We start from the raw sequence: 23,629 nt of genomic DNA on the forward strand, positions 1-23,629 counted from the left end.
GAAAACCACATTTTACAATTTCAATTTGTGACCTTGTGTTATTAATTTGTACATATTGCAATCTATTACTCAAGTAACTCTTTAACCACTGATATGTAACCCACCGTAGGCCATACAGTTCATATTTTCCTAATAGTTGTACATGGTCAATAGTATCAAATGCCTTACACAAGTCAATAAACATACCTACTGTATTAAGTTTCTGGTCAACTGCTGCAGCAACGTCTTCCACAAATTCCACCACAGCTAAAGTTGTGGACCAGTTATTTCTTAAGCCATACTGGTGCTCATTTAATATATTATTTTTGTTAAGTAAGGAGTCTAGTGGTTTTATGAATATTTTTTCCAAAATGTTTGTGGTAGTAATGATATTGGCCTGTAATTTGTTAATATTTGCTTGTCACCATTTTTATGGACTGGAAAAACCTTTGCCATCTTCATTTTGTCAGGAAAGGTTCCAGCTAAAAATGATCTGTTACAAATACAGGTGAGAGATTTAATAATACTATAAACTACCTCTTTCACGATAGCCATATCAATATCATTACAATCTTTTGATTTCTTTTTTTTTTTTAATTACGTCTATTACCTCACTTTTACTCACCATTTCCAAGAAAATTGTGTTAATATTAAATGTATAACTGCGTTTTCCATCTCTAACCGTTGGCAATTCATTTACTAAATTAGGACCAATGTAATGGATAGTGAACCATTTAAATTAAGTTGCCTAAATTATTCAAATATGTAGACTATTTATTGTAAATTATTTAAAGGATGTTGCAGATTGTTTAATAATGTCTGTTTTGATTTACCACTGTTGGTGGTTTGTATTTTGTTTTGTTTAATTGTATTTGCACTTTGTAAAGTTTTTTTTTTGTTATGTACCTCACGGGCTGCTGTAGCTAAATGAGGGCAGGCCCTATAGAAGCTGGCAAATCATTGTACCAATGAATGACTTGAACAAACTGTCAGAGATGTGCTTGGCACTGTTAACACTTAGTGTTCCCCGGTGAAAGCAGCGAGGTACGTTTTATTTTGTTGTTTGTGTTGTAAGTTTATGTTTATATTCTAATATTTGTATCTGTTTAGTTTTCACGGTGACTATGGTGACTGTCTGATGATCCACATCAAAGAAAATAACATTTAAAATCACCCGTCGAGACCGCGCAGATTAATTCAAGTGCTGAGGAGCTGCTACAACCAATATTAAGAAAATACTTATTAAAGACTTCAACAATATCCTTTTTTCTTCCCACTGTGGTGTTATATTTAATACATATTGGGAAATCTCTGTCTTTATTATTTTTCATAATACTAAGTATTAATTACATTCCAAGTACCCTTAATATAATTGCTGTATTTTTGCTGTAGTGCAGGGGTCCCCAAACTTTTTCCTGCGAGGGCCACATAGCTGTTCCTTTCTCTGGTCAGGGGCCGGTGTTAGTTTTTGGAGAAAGAAACCTTAGAAAATTCTTGTCGGGGGGGGCGACGACGACGACGACGAAGAAACATTCGCGCTTTTACATAGATTTTTACCCAGAATGCAAATGGAAAAAACCGTGAGTGAAACGGTGACTGGGACTGACTAGTATATATTCCATTGAGGGAAAGTTAGTTTCACATCTGCTCAAGCCCCCTGGTGGTTGAAGAAAAATCCACATATACAGGTGCTGGTCATAAAATTAGAATATTGTGATAAAGTTCATTATTTTCCATAATGTCATGATAAAAATTAAATTGTCATATATTTTAGATTCATTGCACACCAACTGAAATATTTCAGGTCTTTTATTGTTTTAATTTTGATGATTTTGGCAAACAGCTCATGAAAACCCAAAATCCCTGTCTCAAAAAATTAGAATATTATGAAAAGGTTCTCTGAACGAGCAATAAAAATAATCATCTGAATCAACAAAGTAACTCTAAACACCTGAAAAAGATTCCTGAGGCCTTTAAAAACTCCCAGCCTGGTTCATTACTCAAAACCGCAATCATGGGTCAGATTGCTGACCTGACTGCTGTCCAGAAGGCCATCACTGACATCCTCAAGCAAGAGGGTGAGAAACAGAAAGAAATTTCTGAACGAATCGGCTGTTTGCAGAGTGTTATATCAAGGCACCTCAGTGGGAAGTCAGTAGGAAGGAAAAAGTGTGGCAGAAAACGCTGCACAACGAGAAGAGGTGACCGGACCCTGAGGAAGATTGTGGAGAAGGGCCGATTCCAGACCTTGGGGGAAGCAGTGGACTGAGTCTGGAGTAGAAACATCCAGAGCCACTGTGCACAGGCGTGTGCAGGAAATGGGCTACAGGTGCCGCATTCCCCAGGTCAAAGGTCAAGCCACTTTTGAACCAGAAACAGCGGCAGAAGCGCCTGACCTGGGCTACAGAGAAGCAGCACTTTGGACCACTGTTGTTCAGTGGTCCAAAGTACTTTTTTCGGATGAAAGCAAACTTTGCATGTCATTCGGAAATCAAAGTGCCAGACTCTGGAGGAAGACTGGGGAGAAGGAAATGCCAAAATGCCAGAAGTCCAGTGTCAAGTACCCACAGTCAGTGATGGTCTGGGTGCCATGTCAGCTGCTGGTGTTGGTCCACTGGGTTTTATCAAGGGCAGGATCAATGCAGCAGCTATCAGAAGATTTTGGAGCACTTCATGCTTCCATCTGCTGAAAAGTTTTATGGAGATGAAAATTTAATTTGGTCTGGAATCGGCCCTTCTCCACAATCTTCCTCAGGGTCCGGTCACCTCTTCTCGTTGTGCAGCGTTTTCTGCCACACTTTTTCCTTCCTACTGACTTCCCACTGAGGTGCCTTGATATAACACTCTGCAAACAGCCGATTCGTTCAGAAATTTCTTTCTGTTTCTCACCCTCTTGCTTGAGGATGTCAGTGATGGCCTTCTGGACAGCAGTCAGGTCAGCAATCTGACCCATGATTGCGGTTTTGAGTAATGAACCAGGTTGGGAGTTTTTAAAGGCCTCAGGAATCTTTTTCAGGTGTTGAGAGTTACTTTGTTGATTCAGATGATTATTTTTATTGCTCGTTCAGAGAACCTTTTCATAATATTCTAATTTTTTGAGACAGGGATTTTGGGTTTTCATGAGCTGTTTGCCAAAATCATCAAAATTAAAACAATAAAAGACCTGAAATATTTCAGTTGGTGTGCAATGAATCTAAAATATATGACAATTTAATTTTTATCATGACATTATGGAAAATAATGAACTTTATCACAATATTCTAATTTTATGACCAGCACCTGTAAACCGGAAAATACAATGTATGAAACAAAACACTGAATGCTCTCTGGTATGAGGAGGCGGGCCGGATCCGGCATTGTTCTGGGGGCCGGACCAAATGACGTGGCGGGCCGGATCCGGCCCATGGGCCGTAGTTTGGGGACCCCTGCTGTAGTGTATCATAATATCATTAGGGCTGAAACGATTCCTCAAATGATTCGAGTACCTCGATTACTAAAATTCCTCGAGGAAAATTTACCTGCCTCGAAGCTTCGTTAATTTATGTTTTATTAGTTAGCGCACCGTGTTCCGGCCGGGACTTCATTTGCGTTGCGCGGAGCTCTCACTTCCGCCTCTGAGTTGTTGACAAAAGCTAAGTCTCAGCGGCATAAAGTCCAATCTTCAAGATTGGCCCGTGGGGATTTTATTGATTGATGATAATGCCCGACTTTTTATCGTTTTTGGGGAACCAATAAGCATCCTTAAAATGACTGGGGAATGCCTGGAGTACGGCAGCATTTCTCCTCCGGGGCTGCTGGTTGAAAGCGAACGGCGGGAAGAGCGCTGAGGTTAGCGGATAGCCTGAACAGGGCGGGCGGCTGAGTAGCTGATGCTTACCGTGTAAATGTAGCTTTACCGACGAACCGCACAATAAATTTCATATCCCGGTCTGAAGAAACGGGTGGCGGAGCGCATCGTACATGGCTGGTAGATGAGTTTCTGAGTGTGACCAGTGAAGGTGTCGTAAATATCCCGTATTGCTTCCCCCCGTGTTCGTCCCCCGGTCTAACGGTTCGTCAGTCCGCTGGTCTATTTCCTCCCCTCCATCTTACGTTCGTTCATTCGCCCTCTCCTCCCACTCCAGGCGGCATTTCCCGTATTTTCAAACCCAAAGCGTGACAGGTTAGGTGGCAAGGTGAGTTTAATTAATCTATTAAACTCACTGAAGATGAATACATAAACTAAAAGCTGGATTGTAGACATTTTATAAGCATATTTGTGAGCCTGCCTCTTTGTTATTAAATTCAATATAATTTCAGATTTTTCTATAACTTTTCTTCTGGTTAACTTAGAAAGTGAGCTATTATTGTTACAGGTTAGTTTTCTAAACTACAAAAAAGCAACTGTTAGGGATGCTCAAATATGAAAAATTGGACTGACATTGATATCTGATAGTAACACCGGTATTATGCCAGATTTACCAATATTTCATTTTATAATTTTATTTAATCCGATTACTCTATTAATCGTAAGAATAATCGATAGATTACTCGATTACTAAAATATTCGTTTACAACAGCCCTAAATATAATAATAATTTTGTTTTTGCTTTCTCAGCTCTCATGTTAACTTATTTTTATATGTTTTATATTTTTCTTCTCCCCCCCCCCCCCCCCCGAGTTGGGCACCTAATGAAATCCATATATAGCTTGTTTTTCTTTTTACATGCTTTCTCCAAACTCTGTCATTCAGGGAGTCAATCTATTTTTTGATGTTGGTTTATATTATTTAAGGGGACAATAATGATTATAAATTCTTACAAATATTTCCAAAAATGTATTATATAACTCATTAACATCAATACAAACATTTTGCCAATCATAGTTTAATAATCCTACTTTGATTTCTTCCACACCTTCAGGTGATTTTACTCTAAATTAGTAATTTGCTTTGTCATATGTAAATAAAACTGATTATTACTAATATGCAACATAGTAAACACTGGCAAATGATCAGTTATATCTGTGGCCAACAATCCACTTTTCGTTTTCACATTGAATTTATTTATAAAGATATTATCAATCAATGACGCACTGTCTTTGGTTATTCATGTAGGTCTTAAGATTAAGGGATAGAAACCTAAACCAAAAACTGTATTTATAAATTCTGCTGTTTTAGTATGCTCATTATATTTCAACAAATCAATGTTAAAATTGCCACAAATAAAAGTAAACTTTTCTTTGTGCCTTTTATACTAATACTAATATTTTCTTACTAAACTCATCTATGGATGAGCCAGGAGTTCGATAAACACAACTAACATATGCCCAGGTCTATTACCCTCAATTTTAACAGACATACATTCCATCAAATTATCAACTGAATATCTCATTTTAGGAATGACCGAACATCTCAATCCAGACCTAACGAACAGTGCAACACCACCTCCCTTTTTGTTTAATGTATTCTGACTAAACGTTTGATATCCATCCAGCCTCGGCCTGGAACAATGGCTTGTTTTCTACATGCACTGAATGAGTCTATTAAAGACAAATTGGCTCCTTTGGACGAGCCTATGACTTTAAATGAGTTGATAACACTTACTACTTGCCTAGATAATCGCTTCAGAGAGAGAAGAGGTCAGAGAAATTACAGGCTCACGGTTAAAACCATTTCAGTTCCCATTCAGAAAGCACATCCGCAAGTCTGGTCATTACATCGCATCCTGTCCTGTTCGCACAAACAATTTTCCCATTCTGACTGACGGACCAAAAGAGTCCGTCAGTCCATCAGAGCCTCATCCCGTTTGTAGCTTCCGGCCATTCTACATTTAAATAATTATTCTGTTCCTCTCTCAGTACTTCTCAACTCAGGCTGCAAACAAAATCTTATTGATAAATCATTTTTTGAGCAAGATTGAAACAGCCAGACTTCCCCTTTAAATGGTGAAGCTCTGCCTAAGATAACTCATGAACCCAAGCCACTCCAACTTACGGTGTCAGGTAATCACCAGGATACTATTTCTTTTTTTGTTTTTCCTACATTCCAGTCCACTGTTTTTTAGGTTCTAGTTGGCTTCAAAATCATAATCCACACATCAACTGGTCCAATAATTGTTTAGAGTCTTGGTCCACTAATTGCCTGTCTTCCTGTCTACAGTCCGGTGTTGCTCCTTGTCCTGCAGCTGCAGAAGATTCTGAGTTCATCGATCTGTCTCTAATCCCTGAGGAATATCACGACTTCCAGCAGGTATTTAGTAAACACAAAGCACTATTCCTACCACCTCATCGTCCATATGATACTAGGGGTGATGAGGATGAGTTGGTTGGCAAAGGGGCTTCTACCCCTTTGCCAACCAAAGGCAAAGGGGTAGCCATCTCTACAAAATGTTGTAGCCATCTCTACAACATTTCCGAACTGGAGTGTCAAGCCATGGAGAAGTACATCAGTGAATCCCTAGCAGCAGGTATCAAAAGACACTCGTCGTCACCATAAAGGTCAGGGTTTTTCTTTGTGGGTAAGAAGGATGGACTACAGGGGATTAAACCACATTTCTGAAAAAACAGATATCCACTTCCACTTATTTCATCTGCTTTTGAACCCGTACAAGAAGCCACAATCTTTTCTAAGCTAAATCTCCGCAATGCTTACCATCTGATCCGTATCTGCAAAGGAGATGAATGGAAAACGGCTTTCAAAATGCCTGTTGGACATTTCAAATATCTTATGCTGTTTAGTCTCTCTAATTCTGCTTCAGTCTTCCAGGTCCTCATCGATTTTTTTGAACATTTTTGTTTTCATCTATTTGGATGACATCCTGATTTACTCCTGGAAAATTGAGGACCACCGCAGACACATCCATCTCATTCTCCAACACCTTTTAGAGAACCGTCTCTGTTAAAAGGCTGAGAAATTTCATAAAACATCAATCTCCTTTCTTGGCTACATTCTTGAGAGCGGGCAGGTTCGACCGGATCCTGGAAGGATAAAGGCGGTCATGGAGTGACCAGTTCCAAAGTCACGTAAGCAATTGCAAAGATTTCTAGGATTCTCCAATTTTTACAGACGCTTTATCAGAAATTACAGCCAAACCTCTGCACCGTTAACTGCACCAACCTCTACCAAGATCACTTTCACATAGACCCAGGAAGCTCATCATGTTTTTCTCCAAGTTTAATTTCCATTTCATATCGCCCAGGTTCTAAGAACACCAAACCCTCCCGACGGTGCTCAAGAAACCCCAGCTTTCATTTTACCCCCCCAGCTGTACAGTTGGTGCGGTCACCTGGGAGATAAAGGACATTGTAAATCAAGCCTTACAGAATGAACCTGACCCAAGTAACGGTCCTTCCAATAGGACTTATGTTCCCACCTCCGTCCGTTCTCGTCTTTTTCACTGGTTAAATTCCACCAAGTTTTCTGCCCACCCAGGTATTAGCAGAACCATTTCACTTATCTCTTCTGGTGACTGTCCTTACATAAAGACATTAAGGAGTTTGTCCTTGCCTTTCAAGTCTGTGCTCATAATAAACCTTCTCTTCGACCACCTGCAGATCTGCTCCACCCCAGCGTCCCCAGCGTCCTTGGTTCCACATCGCCATAGATTTTATTACCGGACTCCCCACTTCCCAAGGTATGACCACAATTCTAACCATAATCAACCGTTTCTCAAAGGCATATCACCTCATCTCCCTCAGGAGACTCCCTTCAGCTTTCCAAACCGCTCAACTACTCGGCAAGCATGTTTTCCAGCTGCATGGCATCCCCATGGAAATCCTGTCAGACCACAATTCATCTTCTAAGTATGGAAACTATTTTTTCTTGCCCTAAATGCTAAGGTCTCTCTTATCTGGTCATCACCCCCAGTCCAATGGTCACACAGAATTTATGAACCAGGAGTTCAAATCTATCCTCCACTGTCTTTCATAATCCAATCTGGAGTAAGTTTCTTTCCTGAATAGAATAAGCTCACAATTCTGATATCTCCACAGCCACAGGCCACTTTCCTTCTGAGATCTCCTTAGGTTGGCTGCCTCCCCTCTTCCTTGAAGACGAGAAGGACATTTCCGTTACCTCAGTCAGCCACCATATCCAACAGTATAGACCCGTCTGGTCAAACACCCTTTCAGCCCGTGGGCGCACTGCAATCTGGAACCGTCGCTTCGCCAATCGCAGACTCATACCAGCACCTAAATATGCACCAGGACAGAAAGTATGGCTCTCTTCTAGAGATATTCCATTAAAATCCATCTCGGAGAAGCTGGCTCCATGCTTTATTGGTCCATATGTCAATAAGGTTAGTCATCAGCCCCACAGCGGTCCGTCTCTGGCTCTGTCCAAATCGCCGTGTCCACCCTACGTTCCACGTCTCCCAAATCAAGCCCATCGTTACCAGTATTCTGTACTCCCCACAAATATAGAAAAAACATTGCAATGCTGATATCTACTTCTTTGAGGTATATTGAAATATATTTAGAGTCAAAGAGTTCAAAGAGCAAAATAATTCAAACCATATTGTATATGGTTTGAATTCACAAGCCCTGATCAGATTTCAGGGCTTGTGAACCTAGTCAGTTAGAGCTTATCATTATTATTCCTGATTTTAAATTATATAATTCTAGTATAAAAATGTATAACTTAATAGTTAATAATAAGAGACACACTTACAATTTTGACACTAATCATTGAGACACCGTGGTCATGAAGCTCATCTTCAAACAGCAAAACCTCTTCAAAGAACATGATGTGCTCTCGAGCTTTCAGCTTCTCTATGTCAATGCGCTCCTCTGTATTAGTCACCTATATAAAGCCAGAGAAGTTACACAAAATGAGTTACACATACTCTGTACTAAAAACATCTGCAGAGAAACCTTACCTTTACAAATAGATAAGGTCAACGACAGAGAAAAGATAAAGAAAGAAAGAGAGAAAGAAAGAGAGAAAAACCAACCTTTATCTGGAGTTCTTCTCCTAGAAGCGTTCCTCTGTAATCTGTGGTGAACGTCCAGTCGAAAGGCTTCAGTACTTCTTGGGCGTGTTCAGACTCGGCTCTGAAATGACATCATGTTGACAAGGTTACATACAACATTTATCTATAATATATGGTGGCCAGCAGATGCAAACATGCAACAAATGGTGAAACAAGCTGCGAAGTGGTGTATGACATAAACTCCTAAACAAAAAAAAAAAGCAAATGCTAACACAAAATGCTGCAACCACAAACACATGCCGTGGGGGGCGTATGGAGCCTCTGACTTAACAGAATTGCAAATAATTGATATTCATTTTAATTGTATTTTTGTATTTATTTTTAAGACTAGTTGTGGGTTTAGATAGCATTTTAACACAGACTACAGATATATAAATGTTGTGTTTGGGAACTTCCGGGAACACCATCATGGCTGCAGCTTAAAAGGTGAGCTCCTCGACCCAGATCTTTGTAAGCCCGATTAATTTGATAATTTTTCAACGAAAAGTCCGAAAGATATTTAAAAAGGGGCATTTACTATGACTAGAGGGAAATATGGCAGAAAGTCTCAAAAACCCGAGTTAGACGACAGAGAGGTCGATGGTAACGAAACGTTAGCTTTGAAGCTAACTGACTCAGCTAAAGAAGCAACAGAGGACCCAGAACTGAACATAAAGACTCAAACCGCAGAGGTCTGTTCCGACTAACATGGCAAATTTGGAAACGATTCTCCAGGAACTGAGAGACTTCCGTAAAGAAAACTGACGCTCTAAAAGGAATTAAGGAGGAGATTAAAGTAGCCAACAGCCGTATTGATAAAGCAGAGAGCCGGATAGAAGAAGAGGGGAGCGTTTGCAGCACATTGAGGAAGCTACAATGGAGCTACAGAAACGGTTCAAAACACGGCTTGTGGATCAGAAGGGACGTTCAAGGAGGGAGAATGTACGGATTCATGGACTCAAGGAGGGAGCAGAGGATGGCGCCAGTTTGATGACGGAATTTATTGAGAAACTTCTGAGAGAGAAACTGGAGCTGCCGCCGTCTTTTCCCTTCCAGATAGAGAGAGCCCATCGGGCTCTGCCGCCGCGTCCCTCCCCGGAATCACCACCGAGATCGATAGTGGTACAGTTTATGAGCTTCAGGGTGAAAGAAGAGATCATAAAGAAGGCATGGCAGAAGAAAGGATTCATGTACGAGGGGAAGAAAGTTTTTCTGGACCATGACTATGCCCCGGAAGTGCTGGAGAAACGAAAGGAATACACAAAGGCGAAAAGAGTCCTGCGGGAGAAGAAAATACGGTTCCAGACGCCATTCCCGGTGAGACTGCGTGTTTTCTACGAGGGAGAGACGCGGATCTACAACACGGCTGAGGACCAAAGACATGGCGGAGCGAGGGCTGCAGGTAGCGGCGACCAGACCGGCGGAGAACAACTTGGACAAGATCAGACGCCTAACTTGGAAGACCATCGGGGCCAAGAAAGGAGGACAGACACCGAGAGAGACAATAGAAAGATACAAACAACGATTGCAATGTTTTAGGAGAAGTCAGGATGAGATTTAAGGACCACTGCCCTTTAAAATGAGGTATTTAAGATCTTTAGATTGTTTTGGATGGGTCTATTCAAGTCTGAAGGGAAAACCCGGGCTTAGGGAATGATGACTCGGGTCAAGCTAACAGAATTGTTTTTTTTAATTTCCTTATCATTTTCTGAGGGAGTTTTTTTTTTCATTAGAGTCGGGGTATCCTCCCCCTTTTTTGTGGACATTGGAGCAGTGGTGTAAACATGAACAAAGCTAGCTGCAGCAGAAAGGGCCCACTCCCTCTGGCAGGGAGAGGACTTCCCTTTGGGCAGGTTTTCCATGAGGCTTACAAAGGGTCAAAGTGCAGACCCCACTCTTGGAAGTTCTTTGGTTAGTCACTAGTTCATCAGTGAACGTTCTAAAACTGTTCAGTTGTGTGTTCATTACTTTGTTTATCTGTAGCCTAAGGGTCCTTCAAGGTGGAGAGAAGGTGGAAAATAAGGAGTCACAAGGAGTAAATGAAAACACAGAAAAAGGTATTAAAGTTGGCCTCTTTTAATGTGAAAGGGATGCTCAACCCAGTTAAAACGTCTAAAGTATTAGGAAAATTGAGAAGGGTGGGAGTGGCACTGCTGCAGGAGACGCACCTGACAGAGAAGGAACATGAGAAACTAAAGAGAAATGGTTTTAGTCAAGTATTGTACTCCTCTTATAGATCAGGCTGTAGGAGAGGAGTTGCAATCCTTATATCAGGAAGATCAATATTTGAAAAGCTTTCAGAAACAATAGAAAAAGAAGGGAGATACGTGCTGACTAAGGGGAGATTAGAAGGAGAACTGGTTACTATCCTGAACATGCATGCCCCCCCAGGCTCTGACTGGTCATTTTATAGAAAGGTGTTTGATTTAATGACAGCTGAGGGAGAAGGCATTCTGATATGTGGAGGAGATTTAAACCTCAGATTGAACCCACAACTTGATTGTTCGAACGGCGGGAAGCAAAAATCTATAATTAGCAAAAAATTTAAAGAATTAAAGGCAGAGCTGGGAATAATGGATGTCTGGAGGGAGCTAAATCCATCAGGCAGAAACTACACATATTTTTCACTGCCTCAGTTTATTCAAGAATCGACTATTTCTTTATGTATAATAAGGATAGATACAGAGTGGAAAATTGTGACATTGGAGTAAGGGATGTATCAGATCATAGTCCAGTATATATCACCCTGGAATTGTCAAAGGGAACAAAAACAACAATGTGGAGATTAAATGCAGGCTTATTACAGGGGAATATGAAGGAAGAACTTGCGAAAGAAATTGATATATATGTAAAGGAGAATAATAATGGGGCGGTATCCCCAGCTACGCTGTGGAATGCATGCAAAGCAGTAATTCGAGGAAGGCTAATTGCCAAATCAGCATACTTAAAAAGGAAAAAACAGGGTAAACTTAGACAATTACAATTGGAATTAAAAGAATTAGAAAAGCAACACAAAAACTTCTCTCTAGATGAAAAAAATCTCAAGAAATTAAAAGAATACAAACAGAGAAACTGCATTTTGGAAGATGAGATTAAAAAAAATACCTTCTGTACACAAAACAAAGGTATTATGAAGGAGGAGGTAAATCAGCTAAATTGCTAGCTTATAGAATGAAAAAGCAAGTGGTAAATAATATTTTCAAAATCAGGGACTCCCCTAATTTGATCAAATATAAGACAGAAGAGATTCAAAATTGTTTTGAAAACTATTATAAAAAATTATACTCTCAAGCAGAATAATGATAATCAAATACAGGCATTATTGGAATCTTTGAACTTACCAAGAATAACAGAAGACCAAAATCGTATATTAACAAAGGAGATTACAGAAGAAGAAATAGACTCAGAAATTTCAAGATTGAAAACCAACAAGGCTCCGGGGTTGGATGGTTACTCGTCTGAATTTTATAAATTGCTAAGAAAATCATTGATCCCCTTGTTAAAAAATATGTTCAATTGGGTCTTAAAAGAGGGAGAGACACCAAGGTCCTGGAGGGAAGCTTTTATTGCGGTTATTCCAAAGGAAGGAAAAGATCAATTAGATTGTGCCAACTATAGACCAGTTAGCGTCCTAAATTTAGACTATAGACTATTTACAGCAGTCTACCGGACATAATTGATTTGGACCAAACAGGATTTATAATGAAAAGACAATGGATAATATTAGGTGCACATTGCTGGTAATGCAAAAGATTATTAAAACAAGAACAGAAGCGGTAATATTGGGATTGGACGCAGAAAAAGCTTTTGACTCTGTCAGGTGGAAGTTCCTATATAAGGTGGTAGAACAATTCGGTTTTAACAAAACATTTATCAAAACTATTCAATCATTATAATGCCAACCCACAGATAGGATCAAAATTAATGGGAGCCTTTCAGATACATTTAGGTTACATCGAGGATGCCGCAAAGGCTGCTCCATTAGCCCACTGTTATTTGTGATATATTTAGAACCTTTAAGCCAATGGATAAAACAAAATGGAAATATAAAGGGTATACGAATGGAAGGAGGGGAACAAAAGATAGCATTATTTGCAGATGATGTTTTGATTTACCTAACTCAACCAGGCAAGTCACTTCCAGCACTAATCAATATAATGGATGAATATGGGCTGATGTCAGGCTACAAATTAAACACAACAAAGACCCAAGTTCTCTCTTTCAACTATTCACCAGATCAATTCATTAAAAATACATTTAGTTGGGATTGGCAGTCAAAATCTCTGAAATACCTCGGAGTGTTTCTGTCCCATGACTTATCTGAACTAAAATCTTTAAACTGTAGCCCCTTGGTGTCGAAAATAAAGTCAGATATGGGAAGGTGGCGTTTAATCCCCTTTACAAGCTTAGCGTCAAGAGTAGAAATGATTAAAACAAATGTGTTACCAAGGTTACTGTATTTATTTACATCTCTCCCAGTTGAGGTGACGGAATAAAGACTTTGCAGAATGGGATAAAATCATATCGAGATTCATTTGGCAAGAAAGAAAACCACGGGTCAGATTCAGAACTTTGACAGCCTTACCCCTGTCTGAAGAGCTACTATTTTGCAGCATAGTTGAGTACTCTACTGAACATAAGCAATCCATTATACACTGCAAAATGGAAAGATATAGAATGTGCTATGTCACCCACGATACCTCTACAAGCCATAATGAATGATAAATTGAGAAAACACCTTAGAGAGGAGTCGAATCCATGGCTAGGATCATCTCTTGACATATGGAGTGAAATTATTTTAAAATATGGGTTGACAGAGCAGAGTAGAGTACTAAGGTGGATAGCGCATGACTAGATTTTAAACCTAATGTAACAGACAAAACATTTGGTAAATGGGAAAAGGGTCCAAAGATATTCTGGGAGATGGTTAAGAAAAATACTATACAAAGCTTTGAAGAAATAAAGAATACATATGAATAACAAGGATCTCTACAGGTACTTACAATTGAGGCACTATACGGAGGAACTACTAAGAAGGATAAATTTAATTGAGTTTGAATCTGGTATAATTAAGATGTTTATTTCAGCAAATGAATCAAACTAGGGGAAGAAAATAATTTCAAAACTGTATACAGGATTGGAAAATTTGAAGAAAAGTAATACAACATACATAAAAGCAAGATGGGAAAAAGATGCTAATTGAGGGTTTTCACAGGAGAACTGGGAGGAGATATGTGGGCAACAGTGGAAAACATCTTGTTCCCTTTCCTGGAGAGAGTTTGGCTGGAAGTATATATTGTAAGATATTTCAGTACACCAGCACAAAGAAAATACCAAGATACGAGATGGTGGAGGCAGTGCGGAAAAGAGAGAGCGGGTCACTTTCATACGTTTTGGGATTGTGCCCTCATGGTACCCTATTGAAAGGATGTAAAGAATTGTATGGATAAGGTACTGGGGGTGAATATTCCACTTACATTTGATGTTCTGTACATGGGAAGAGGGATGGAAAGGTTTACAAGAGCAGGCAATAGATATATGTATAGGATTATGTAGGTAGCAAGCAAAAAAGCCATTACTAGGAAACGGCTGAAGGCAGAAGCTCCTAAAAGGGAAGATTGGGTTGACGTATATTTATATTATGGAAAGGCTGACTTTTTCCATCAGATTAGAATCTGGAAAATTTAAGAATTATTGGAAAAATTGGCAGGGTTTTATTTCACCATGGAGATCATTCTTTATTGATTAATAGTGTGGTTACATGAACCCTTACAGAGCTACAGACTGTAAGTTTGCTTAAAGTTCATCTCCAATGAGAAGAGAGTTAAAATTGTGATGACTCGGAAGAGAGGAGCAGAGGGAAAAAAATAATTTTGGATGATCTTTTTGTTTGTTCTGTATTGTTTTTTTTCCCTTCTTTTCTTTTTTTGTTAATCAACAAGTGAATAGATAGATTGGTAATTATCTAGACTAGTAAAGTTGCTATGTCTAAGGCAGGTACAGATTATATGTGCAATTTTTCTTGAATATGTATGGAACATTTGGAAAAAGAAAATAGTGTAAAGTCTGTATGTACACTTGTATGGAAAAATTGTCAATAAAAATGTGCAAATTAAAATAAATAAATGTAGTGTTTATCTATTGAGATGATCAATCCTGCTAAATTTGATTTAATTGTTTCAGCATAAATAAATTAAAATATTTTGAATAGTTTGACATTTAAATGTAAAATTTAAAGGAGCTGGCAAGTTTACTTTGTAAAAGTTCAAAGAACAATATTCATAGTTAGATTGTTTTGTTGCCATAGCTACAGTCTGATGCCATGAGGTTAATCTTTGAGTTTGAGCTCTGTTTGTTCACAAATAGAAATTAATAAACTGCAATTATAATTTATTGTTTTTTTAGGTTGGCCAATTGAACTACTCCCCTTCTCCCAGATTTCACTAACAAATTTATTTGCTTTCCAAATAAACGTATAAAAGAGGATATAAGAGGACATTCTAAAGCAGTTGTATTTATTAGCTCTTGTTAGCTCATGTAAAACTAAGGAAATATTTTATGAAATTTAACAAATGAAGGAATGAATGTATGATTGTAGCTCATGTAGATTTAGCTTAAGGTTGCTACAGTGTTAACCCAAGCAGAGCTTTAGAGTTGGACTTAGCAGGGCTTAAATTCAAGTTTAAGTTAAAAGTTTTATTCTCATGTGCACAGTAAAAACATGTTTCCTTGTACAAAGAAAAAGTTTGAATGCCAGCCAATAAAGTAGAAACGTAGTTCAGATTAGTTTGTTTTGGTTTGATTGGTTGATCCCAAAACACCATAAACCAAGATTTTAGAAGGGAGTATTTCACTTGGTACTTAAGAAGCTGGATATGCAGTATAAGATGTTGCTTTTACCATAAATCAATGACATGATTATGTTCAGTGTATGTTGGCATGTTTGTGTGCCTTACCTGCTCTCCTGCCATTCTTGAGCACAGGCTACCTTCACAGTGTCTTCCATGTTGTTGACTTTCTTGAGAGCATCAATAGCATTAAATTCAATGCCGTAGTGGTCTGTGTGTTGGATCCGCAGAACATTATCCCCATACAACATCTCTGGGAGTGAAGGCATGTTCAGTTCATCTGCTAATCTGGTCAGGCAAAGAATAAAAATAACATTTCTCATTCCTAATAAATTTTTATGTAGCCACAGCTTTGATGGGCACACAGCAATAAGCAGGTGAAGGAAAGAAATATTCATTAGAAAATAAGAGAATGAGTGTGTCTGTGTGTATATACATGGCTATGTTAACCATCTAGAACAGGGGTGTCAAACTCCAGTCCTCGAGGGCCACTGTCCTGCAGTTTTTAGATGTGTCACGGGTACAAAACACTGGAATGAAATGGCTTCATTATCTCCTCCTTGTGTAGATATGTTTTCCAGAGCCTTGCTAATGACTTAATTAGGTCTATTCTATTCAGGTGTGGTGCAGCAGAGAGAGTCATGAAGCCTGATGCAGTCATTATACCCCAGCTGCTTTTAATAATTTTTGGCAGCATTTTGGGCTTCCATTAGAAACAAGAAAAAGGAAACCTTCTGAACCATGTCAGCACTGTGCTTAAATCACCCACTCCTGGCAAAACATGGTTTCCCACAGTGTATTAGGAGTCAAATGGCTTTCCCCACCATTGGTCTGAGATATTGTGGCACCTGCTTGTTCACCCCTGAATTTGTGGATGTGTGGATCACACACACCACCATTCAACCAATTAGCCTGGCCTCTCTGTTGACATAATTTGTCCTTAGCACAGTCCTTAGTCGGTCACTCAGGACCAGAACAAGATCAGTTTATTTCCTTCAGCCATTAGACTGATGAACAATAGTTAAATGACTGGCATAACACAGCCGCTCTATCCACACAGCTACATAAAATGTTAAATAGTTTTAGAGAAAGAAAGCAAAACTGCAACAATGGCACAGTTAATCATCTAAGTTGCATCATTATCACAGCTGTTTGTGTGCCCAGCAACAAGTAGGTAGATAGATAGGAAGGAAGAGAGGGAGTGAGAGACAATTTATATAGGAGACATCTTCAAGTTCTCAGTATCAAAAAGGAAATTTTCATAAAATAATTAATACATTTCTGGAAGTGTGTTTCATAACTATATCATCTCAGTTTTTTATCCATAACTAAATTTGCGGACAGGTTTGATTATTATGATTAGATTGTTTTGTGTGTAGGTGACTAGGGGTCTTGCCAACACCTGGAGTACATTTTCTGTCAATAGCCCTGTTAGGTGTATTCAAATTGAGAAAAATGTTGATATATTAAATATTTATTTTACCAGGGCATGTGGTGCCATCTTCAAAGGAAAAGCAAAAAAGAGTGACCTATGTTATCACAGTGTAATAAGTGTGAAAAAATTCCATTAAAGTTTAGAGACACATACCGTTCAATGTCTTTAGATTTCATGATGTGGTTTTTTGCTGCTGTCACCTTCCATGATCCAAAAGTGAAATCCTGCTTACTGCTCTTGAAGCCATGCAACATCATTGCTAAAAGGGACACCAACAACAAGACAATTAGTTGATTTAAAATGTTTTAGTAGCAGAAAACAAAACTGTTTTGGTGCGCTATCCACTAAAGAAAATTTATTTTGCTTTGTGCATTTGTCCAGGACAGCATCAGGAAGGGATGGGGCACCCAAAAACTAGAAAATAAAATATCTTTTATCTGTCAGTTGTCTCCTAATCAAGTTTGCTACTACCTGCATGAATATGTAGAGGAGTAAGTTTCCCTTAGTTAACGGTGAGTACTGGGAGACTACCACCCGCTTTCTGCAAAAAATAAAAATAAAAAAATCAGATAACTGCTTGCATTTTCATTAGTTGGAGTGCGGCAAGAGGGGCTTGCACAACTTCGTGCATATTTATATTTCAAACTTACAAAGTTAGTGGCTAATTGTGATTAAACAATTAATCGCTAACGCCAGACTGTGATTAATCTGATAAAATTTTTTAATTGATTGATAACACTAGTTCAAACACACGTTTTATTGTTCTGATGTTGGTTTCAACCCGCTGAGCCTGATGGGCTTTCTGAAGGTCAGAAAGTTGCAGTAAACATTACGATTTGCCACTTCAAATACTTTACAAATTAGTTTAATATGCGTTTTATTGGAAATGCAGCCACAAAAAGGGGGTCATTTTGTGTCTTTTGTGCCGGTCCCAAGCCCGGAAAAATGCAGAAGGTTGTGTCAAGAAGGGCATCCAGCGTAAAACATCTGTCAAATCTGACATGTGAGTCAAGAATATGGCCTCCAGTATACCGGATCGGTTGAGACCCGGGTTAACAATGACCGCCATTGGTGCTGGTGACCAACAAGGTATCAGTGGAAATTGGAGTACTGTTGTTCAGCAAAGAAGAAGGGGAGGAAGACATGTTCGTAGGCAAAGAGAGAAGAGAAAAGGTAAGAGTGTAGAACTGAGAGTAGCAACTTTGAATGTTGGGACTATGAGAGGGAAAGCTAGAGAGCTGGCTGACGATGCAGAGGAGAAAGATAGACATATTGTGTGTCCAGGAGACCAGGTGGAAAGAAAATAACTGAAGAGGCTGATATCAGGAAATCCTACCAATGGCTGGAAAAAGCTGGACTCAAGGACAGCACAGAGGCCCTCATCCTGGCCGCCCAGGAACAGGACCTAAACACCAGAGCAATAGAGGCTCAGATCTACCACACCAGACAAGACCCAAGGTGTAGGTTGTGCAAGGAGGCCTCTGAGACAGTCCAGCACATAACAGCAGGGTGCAAGATGCTGGCAGGGAAAGCGTACATGGAACGACATAACCAAGTGGCGGGCATAGTGTACAGAAACATCTGTGCAGAATATGGACTGGAAGCCCCGAGGTCAAAGTGGGGAACACCCCCAAAGGTGGTGGAGAATGACCGAGCTAAGATCCTGTGGGACTTCCAGATCCAGACAGACAAGATGGTAATGGCGAACCAACCGGACATTGTGGTGGTGGATAAAGAACAGAGGAAAGCCGTTATGGTGGAAACATCAGGAAAAAGGAGCATGAGAAACTGGAGAAATACCAGGGCCTCAGAGAGGAACTGGAGAAGGCCTGGAAGGTGAAGACCACAGTGGTGCCTGTGGTCATCGGGGCCCTCGGGGCAGTCACCCCCCAACTGGAGCAGTGGCTCAAACAGATCCCAGGAACAACATCAGACATCTCAGTCCAGAAATCTGCAGTTCTAGGCACAGCCAAGATACTGGAGGAGAACCCTCAAGCTCCCAGGCCTCTGGTAGAGGACCTGAGCTCAGAGGATGAAAGAGACCACCCGCGGAGGGTGAGAAGGGAATTTATATATACTTTTATATATACTTTTATTTATTTTTTGTCATAGTACCCCCAAGAATTTAAAACTACTTTCACCCCTGGGAGCGAGGACATTTCATGACTGGATTAGTTGCACAGTTCCACGGTGGAATCCATGGAGGTCTGAGAGCAACCCATCTTTCACAAATGTTTGTGAAAACAGTCTGCATGCCTGGGTGACTCATTTTATACACCTGTGACCACAGAAGTGATTGAACCACCTGATTCCGATCATTTGGATGGGCGAGCAAATACTTTTGGCAATAGTGTATATGGGTCATTGACGTATAAGGATTTCCACCAAGCTAAATTAAAAATGTTAAGAATATTTATATCCATTGCAATTACTAGAACATTTGAAATGTTGTGCATACAGAAATCATAATTTCACATTAAAATTAAGACCTTTCCAGGGGTTTTTCATCAATATGATTTGGCTGTGGTCTTAAAAAATGTCATGTGATGCGACCGTGATTTATCTAAAAATAAGGTATTTTCCATGATGTACTAAACATTTGTTTTATAAGTTTCCATTTATTTAAGGTGTTCAGAAACAAAGTTTTTAAATTTATTTTTATTTTTCTGGCAATTATGACAGTTTTCCCCCCAAAAAAACCTGTCAAATTCCATTTGTAATTGATTTGACCACTTTTTTACTTCACCATTTCATCAAAATGTGTTAAAAAAAAAAAAAAGCACCAGTCACTTAAGGATACTGTATTAGTGGTTAATATTTATGCTCCAGATACTAGATATCCTATTTTGAATTCAATAAATTTACTTTTTCAATCGGTCGCACCACATGATTTATGGTCGCACCACATGATATGTGCACAATGCATTCCATTATTCTTGACGTCTCCTGTTTTCTTACACTGCATTTATAAAATTACTGAGAAATAAAAATAAAAGATTCTAGTTATACTACAAGTCCTTCTCAAAAAATTAGCATACTGTGATCAAGTTCATTATTTTCCATAATGTAATGATAAAAATTAAACTGTCATATATTTTAGATTCATTGCAATTAACCTCATCATCTGAATCAACGAAGTAACTCTAAACACCTGCAAAAGATTCCTGAGGCATTTAAAAACTCCCAGCCTGGTTCATTACTCAAAACTAGTGATGGGCAAATGAAGCCTCATGAAGCAATGAAGCTTTCCAACCCTTTGCTTTGCAAAAAGGTTCATTACTCGATTCATCACTCACTAGTGACATCTGCTGGTGAAACTGTAACAGTCTTGTCACCCAGGTGGATCATACTTCCAAAAATGACTAAATGCAATATTGTCACAAAGTTTTCATCAAACTCATGTTTAGTAACAGGATAATCATGAAACCATATTTAATTGTCATATGTTTTAATTATTACAATTATTTGTAACCAATCTAATCCTGGTTTATGTTGAACGTTAGTGGTTGTGTTGGGTTTTCTTTTATATCATAGATGGATTTGACAATGAAGACATTTGACGTTTTAGTGTCTTGGGAGTGCAGTGTCTGTTGGGGCATTCACTTTTTCTTGGATTTCTAATTGGCTCTGATCCCTCATATTTGGCTACATGTTGAATTTTAGTTCTGCAACAGGATTAAATCTGTTTCTGCTGTGCAAGACTGATATATCTTTGCCAATCAGACTACAAATAATAATGAAACTTTGCAGAAGGTGAGAAATTGGGAGGTGGAGGGTTAATTATTGTTATCTAAGAAGAATTTTATTGTGAGGATAATCTCAAAGTATTCTCAGATGTCAGATTTTCCTCTTGCTGGCTCCATTTCAGACAATCAAGTTTATTTGTGTAGCAGGTTTCAGCAACAATGCAGTTCAAAGAGATTTACATCATAAAATCACAAAAATATAGTTATTAAAAAAACAACATAATCTACAATTGAGAAAACCAGTAACAAACATTTTGATGAGTGCCATCAATACACATCAAATATGTTGGTTGGTCAATGTTCATTTTATATCAGATATTATCAGAAATGGACTACAGGTGCCGCATTCCCCAGGTCAAGCCACTTTTGAACCAGAAACAGTGGCAGAACCGACTGACCTGGGCTACAGAGAAGCAGCACTTTTTTCATCCGAAAAGTGGTCAGTGGTCCAAAGTACTTTTTTCGGATGAAAGCAAATTTTACATGTCATTCGGAAATCAAGGTACCAGAGTCTGGAGGAAGACTGGGGAGAAGGAAATGCCAAAATGCCAGAAGTCCAATGTAATGTACCCACAGTCAGTGATGGTCTGTGGAGCCATGTCAGCTGCTGGTGTTGGTCCACTGTGTTTTATCAAGGGCAGGGTCAATGCAGCAGCTATCAGGAGATTTTGGAGCACTTCATGCTTCCATCTGCTGAAAAGCTTTATGGAGATGAAGATTTCATTTTTCAGTACAACCTGGAACCTGCTCACAGAGCCAAAACCACTGGTACATGGTTTACTGACCACGGTATTACTGTGCTCAATTGGCCTGCCAACTCTTGACCTGAACCCCATAGAGCAGGGGTGCCCAAGTCCAGTCCTCAAGAGCTACCATCCAGCAACTTTCAGATGCATCCCTGCTTCAACACACCTGAATCAAATGAATGGCTCGTTATCAGGCCTCTGTAGAGCTGATCCCAGTCTGTTGGAGTAAGGATACTTCTAAAACTTGCAGGAAGGTAGCTCTCAAGGACTGGACTTGAGCACCTCTGCCATAGAGAATCTGTGGGATATTGTGAAGAGAAAGTTGAGAGACGCAAGACCCAAAACTCTGGATGCGCTTAAGACCACTATCGAAGCATCCTGGGCTCCATAACACCTCAGCAGTGCCACAGGCTGATTGCCTCCATGCCACACTGCATTGAAGGCTGCAAAAGGATTCCTGACCAAGTATTGAGTGTATAACTGAACATAATTATTTGAAGGTTGACGTTTTTGGTATTAAAACACTTTTATTGGTCGGATGAAATATGTTAATTGTTTTAGATAGGAACTTTGGGTTTTCATGAGCCAAAATCATCAGTATTAAAACAATAAAATACCTGAAATATTTCAGTTGGTGTCCAATGAATCTAAAATATGACAGTTCAATTTTTATCATTACATTATGAAAAATAATTTACTTTATCACAATATGCTAATTTTTTGAGAAGGACCTGTACACACTCTCGCGTCGTGACGCGGGGCTGTCATCGTTCCAGAATGCCATTTCTATAGTTTCTTCGCACCACATTGTAACTGAAGCTACCTTAAAACGTATTGTGGTGAAGCTCGCAAGTAAATAGCACATGATGATGGTGAAGTGGATTCTGGCAACCCATTACAAAAACTGTCGGGAAACAGTTTTGGTTTAACAATCAAAAGCCACAATATTTTCAAGCGATTCAGTCAGCATCACTTACTGTAATCAAATAAATACAGAAAGTAAAAAGAGATACACCTAAAGCGGGCAAGAATATAGTTAAAGGTTACCTAATATCCTTTTTAGGAGGAGCGATTTGGATCTTTATCTTTTCCCTTTCTTCTTCTTCTTCTTGATAGGGTTAGGGTCTTCTTCTTTTGTGTTTTATTGGCGGATGGCAACCAACTTAAGGTGTATTTACCGCCACCTACGGGACTGGAGTGAAGTCATCAATGATACTCAGATGGAATTTAGTAATACGCACCTCAATGAAGATGATGTTCATTAAAGAAATAAAAAAATAAAATACAAATAAAAAAATACGCACCTCAATGGTGTGCATGAGTATGCAAATTCACACACTCTGTCTCTCTCTTTCTCTCACACACACACACACACACACACGCACACACACATATGCAAATGCATGTACATGTGGGGGAAAATGTAAGTTTGTTTCTGATAATTTCTATGGGTTTAATTTCCCAGTGCGTCTCCTCAGCAGGGTGGAGCAGCAAAGGGAGACAGATGCTCCAGGTACTGCTGAAAAGCTCCTGGAGCATATCATGTCAATTAGGAGGGGTAATGCTCTGAGTATTTATATTAATTTTATATTAAGTTAAATTTATGCTTTGACTGACCGTAGATTAGCTTAGTTGTAATGATTTGCATGCTTGTAAATATTTATTGGTACCATTTATTGTTTTTGTATTAGGTTTGTGTAAATAATGTTTTAATTACCCCTTTACTTGGTACGAGTGGTGAAATTGCTCCAGGTAGAAAAGCCAGCTTCTTTGTCTCTGTGTTTGCGGTGTGGGTGCAAATGTAATATGCATTGTATTATACCTCCTTTTTAAACTCTTAGCCTCCGCCGATCAAAGTGACAAGGTTCAATTTTCATTTGATTATTACTTACTAATTAACAGAAAATATACTTAGATTTCTTAGTTT

The 23,629-nt window shown here is 39.1% G+C and overlaps 1 protein-coding gene across 6 annotated transcripts in view; it reads right to left on the minus strand.

Annotated features, from left to right (window-relative positions):
* tiprl (TIP41, TOR signaling pathway regulator-like (S. cerevisiae)) overlaps positions 1 to 23,104 on the minus strand; it is a 30,682-nt gene extending 7,578 nt beyond the window's left edge. For 2 of the 6 annotated variants that reach the window (XM_014976222.2, XM_088012378.1), the window contains exons 1-5: positions 22,750 to 23,100; positions 17,364 to 17,469; positions 15,884 to 16,063; positions 8,910 to 9,009; positions 8,627 to 8,758 (exon numbers count right to left, since the gene is read on the minus strand). In XM_014976222.2, the coding sequence (XP_014831708.1) occupies positions 8,627 to 8,758; positions 8,910 to 9,009; positions 15,884 to 16,063; positions 17,364 to 17,467 (516 nt within the window). In that variant the 5' untranslated portion in view covers positions 17,468 to 17,469; positions 22,750 to 23,100. Of the gene's footprint in view, positions 1 to 8,626; positions 8,759 to 8,909; positions 9,010 to 15,883; positions 16,064 to 17,363; positions 17,470 to 17,681; positions 17,752 to 21,868; positions 22,001 to 22,749 lie in introns of all 6 variants that reach the window. The other 4 variants (XM_014976220.2, XM_088012377.1, XM_014976221.2 and 1 more) reach the window with 4 other exon arrangements.
* Positions 23,105 to 23,629: the final 525 nt, after the last annotated feature.

The sequence above is a fragment of the Poecilia mexicana genome, unplaced genomic scaffold, assembly GCF_051168715.1.
Source record: "Poecilia mexicana isolate PSO_F unplaced genomic scaffold, ASM5116871v1 scaffold_14, whole genome shotgun sequence".
Classification (NCBI taxonomy): Eukaryota; Metazoa; Chordata; class Actinopteri; order Cyprinodontiformes; family Poeciliidae; genus Poecilia; species Poecilia mexicana.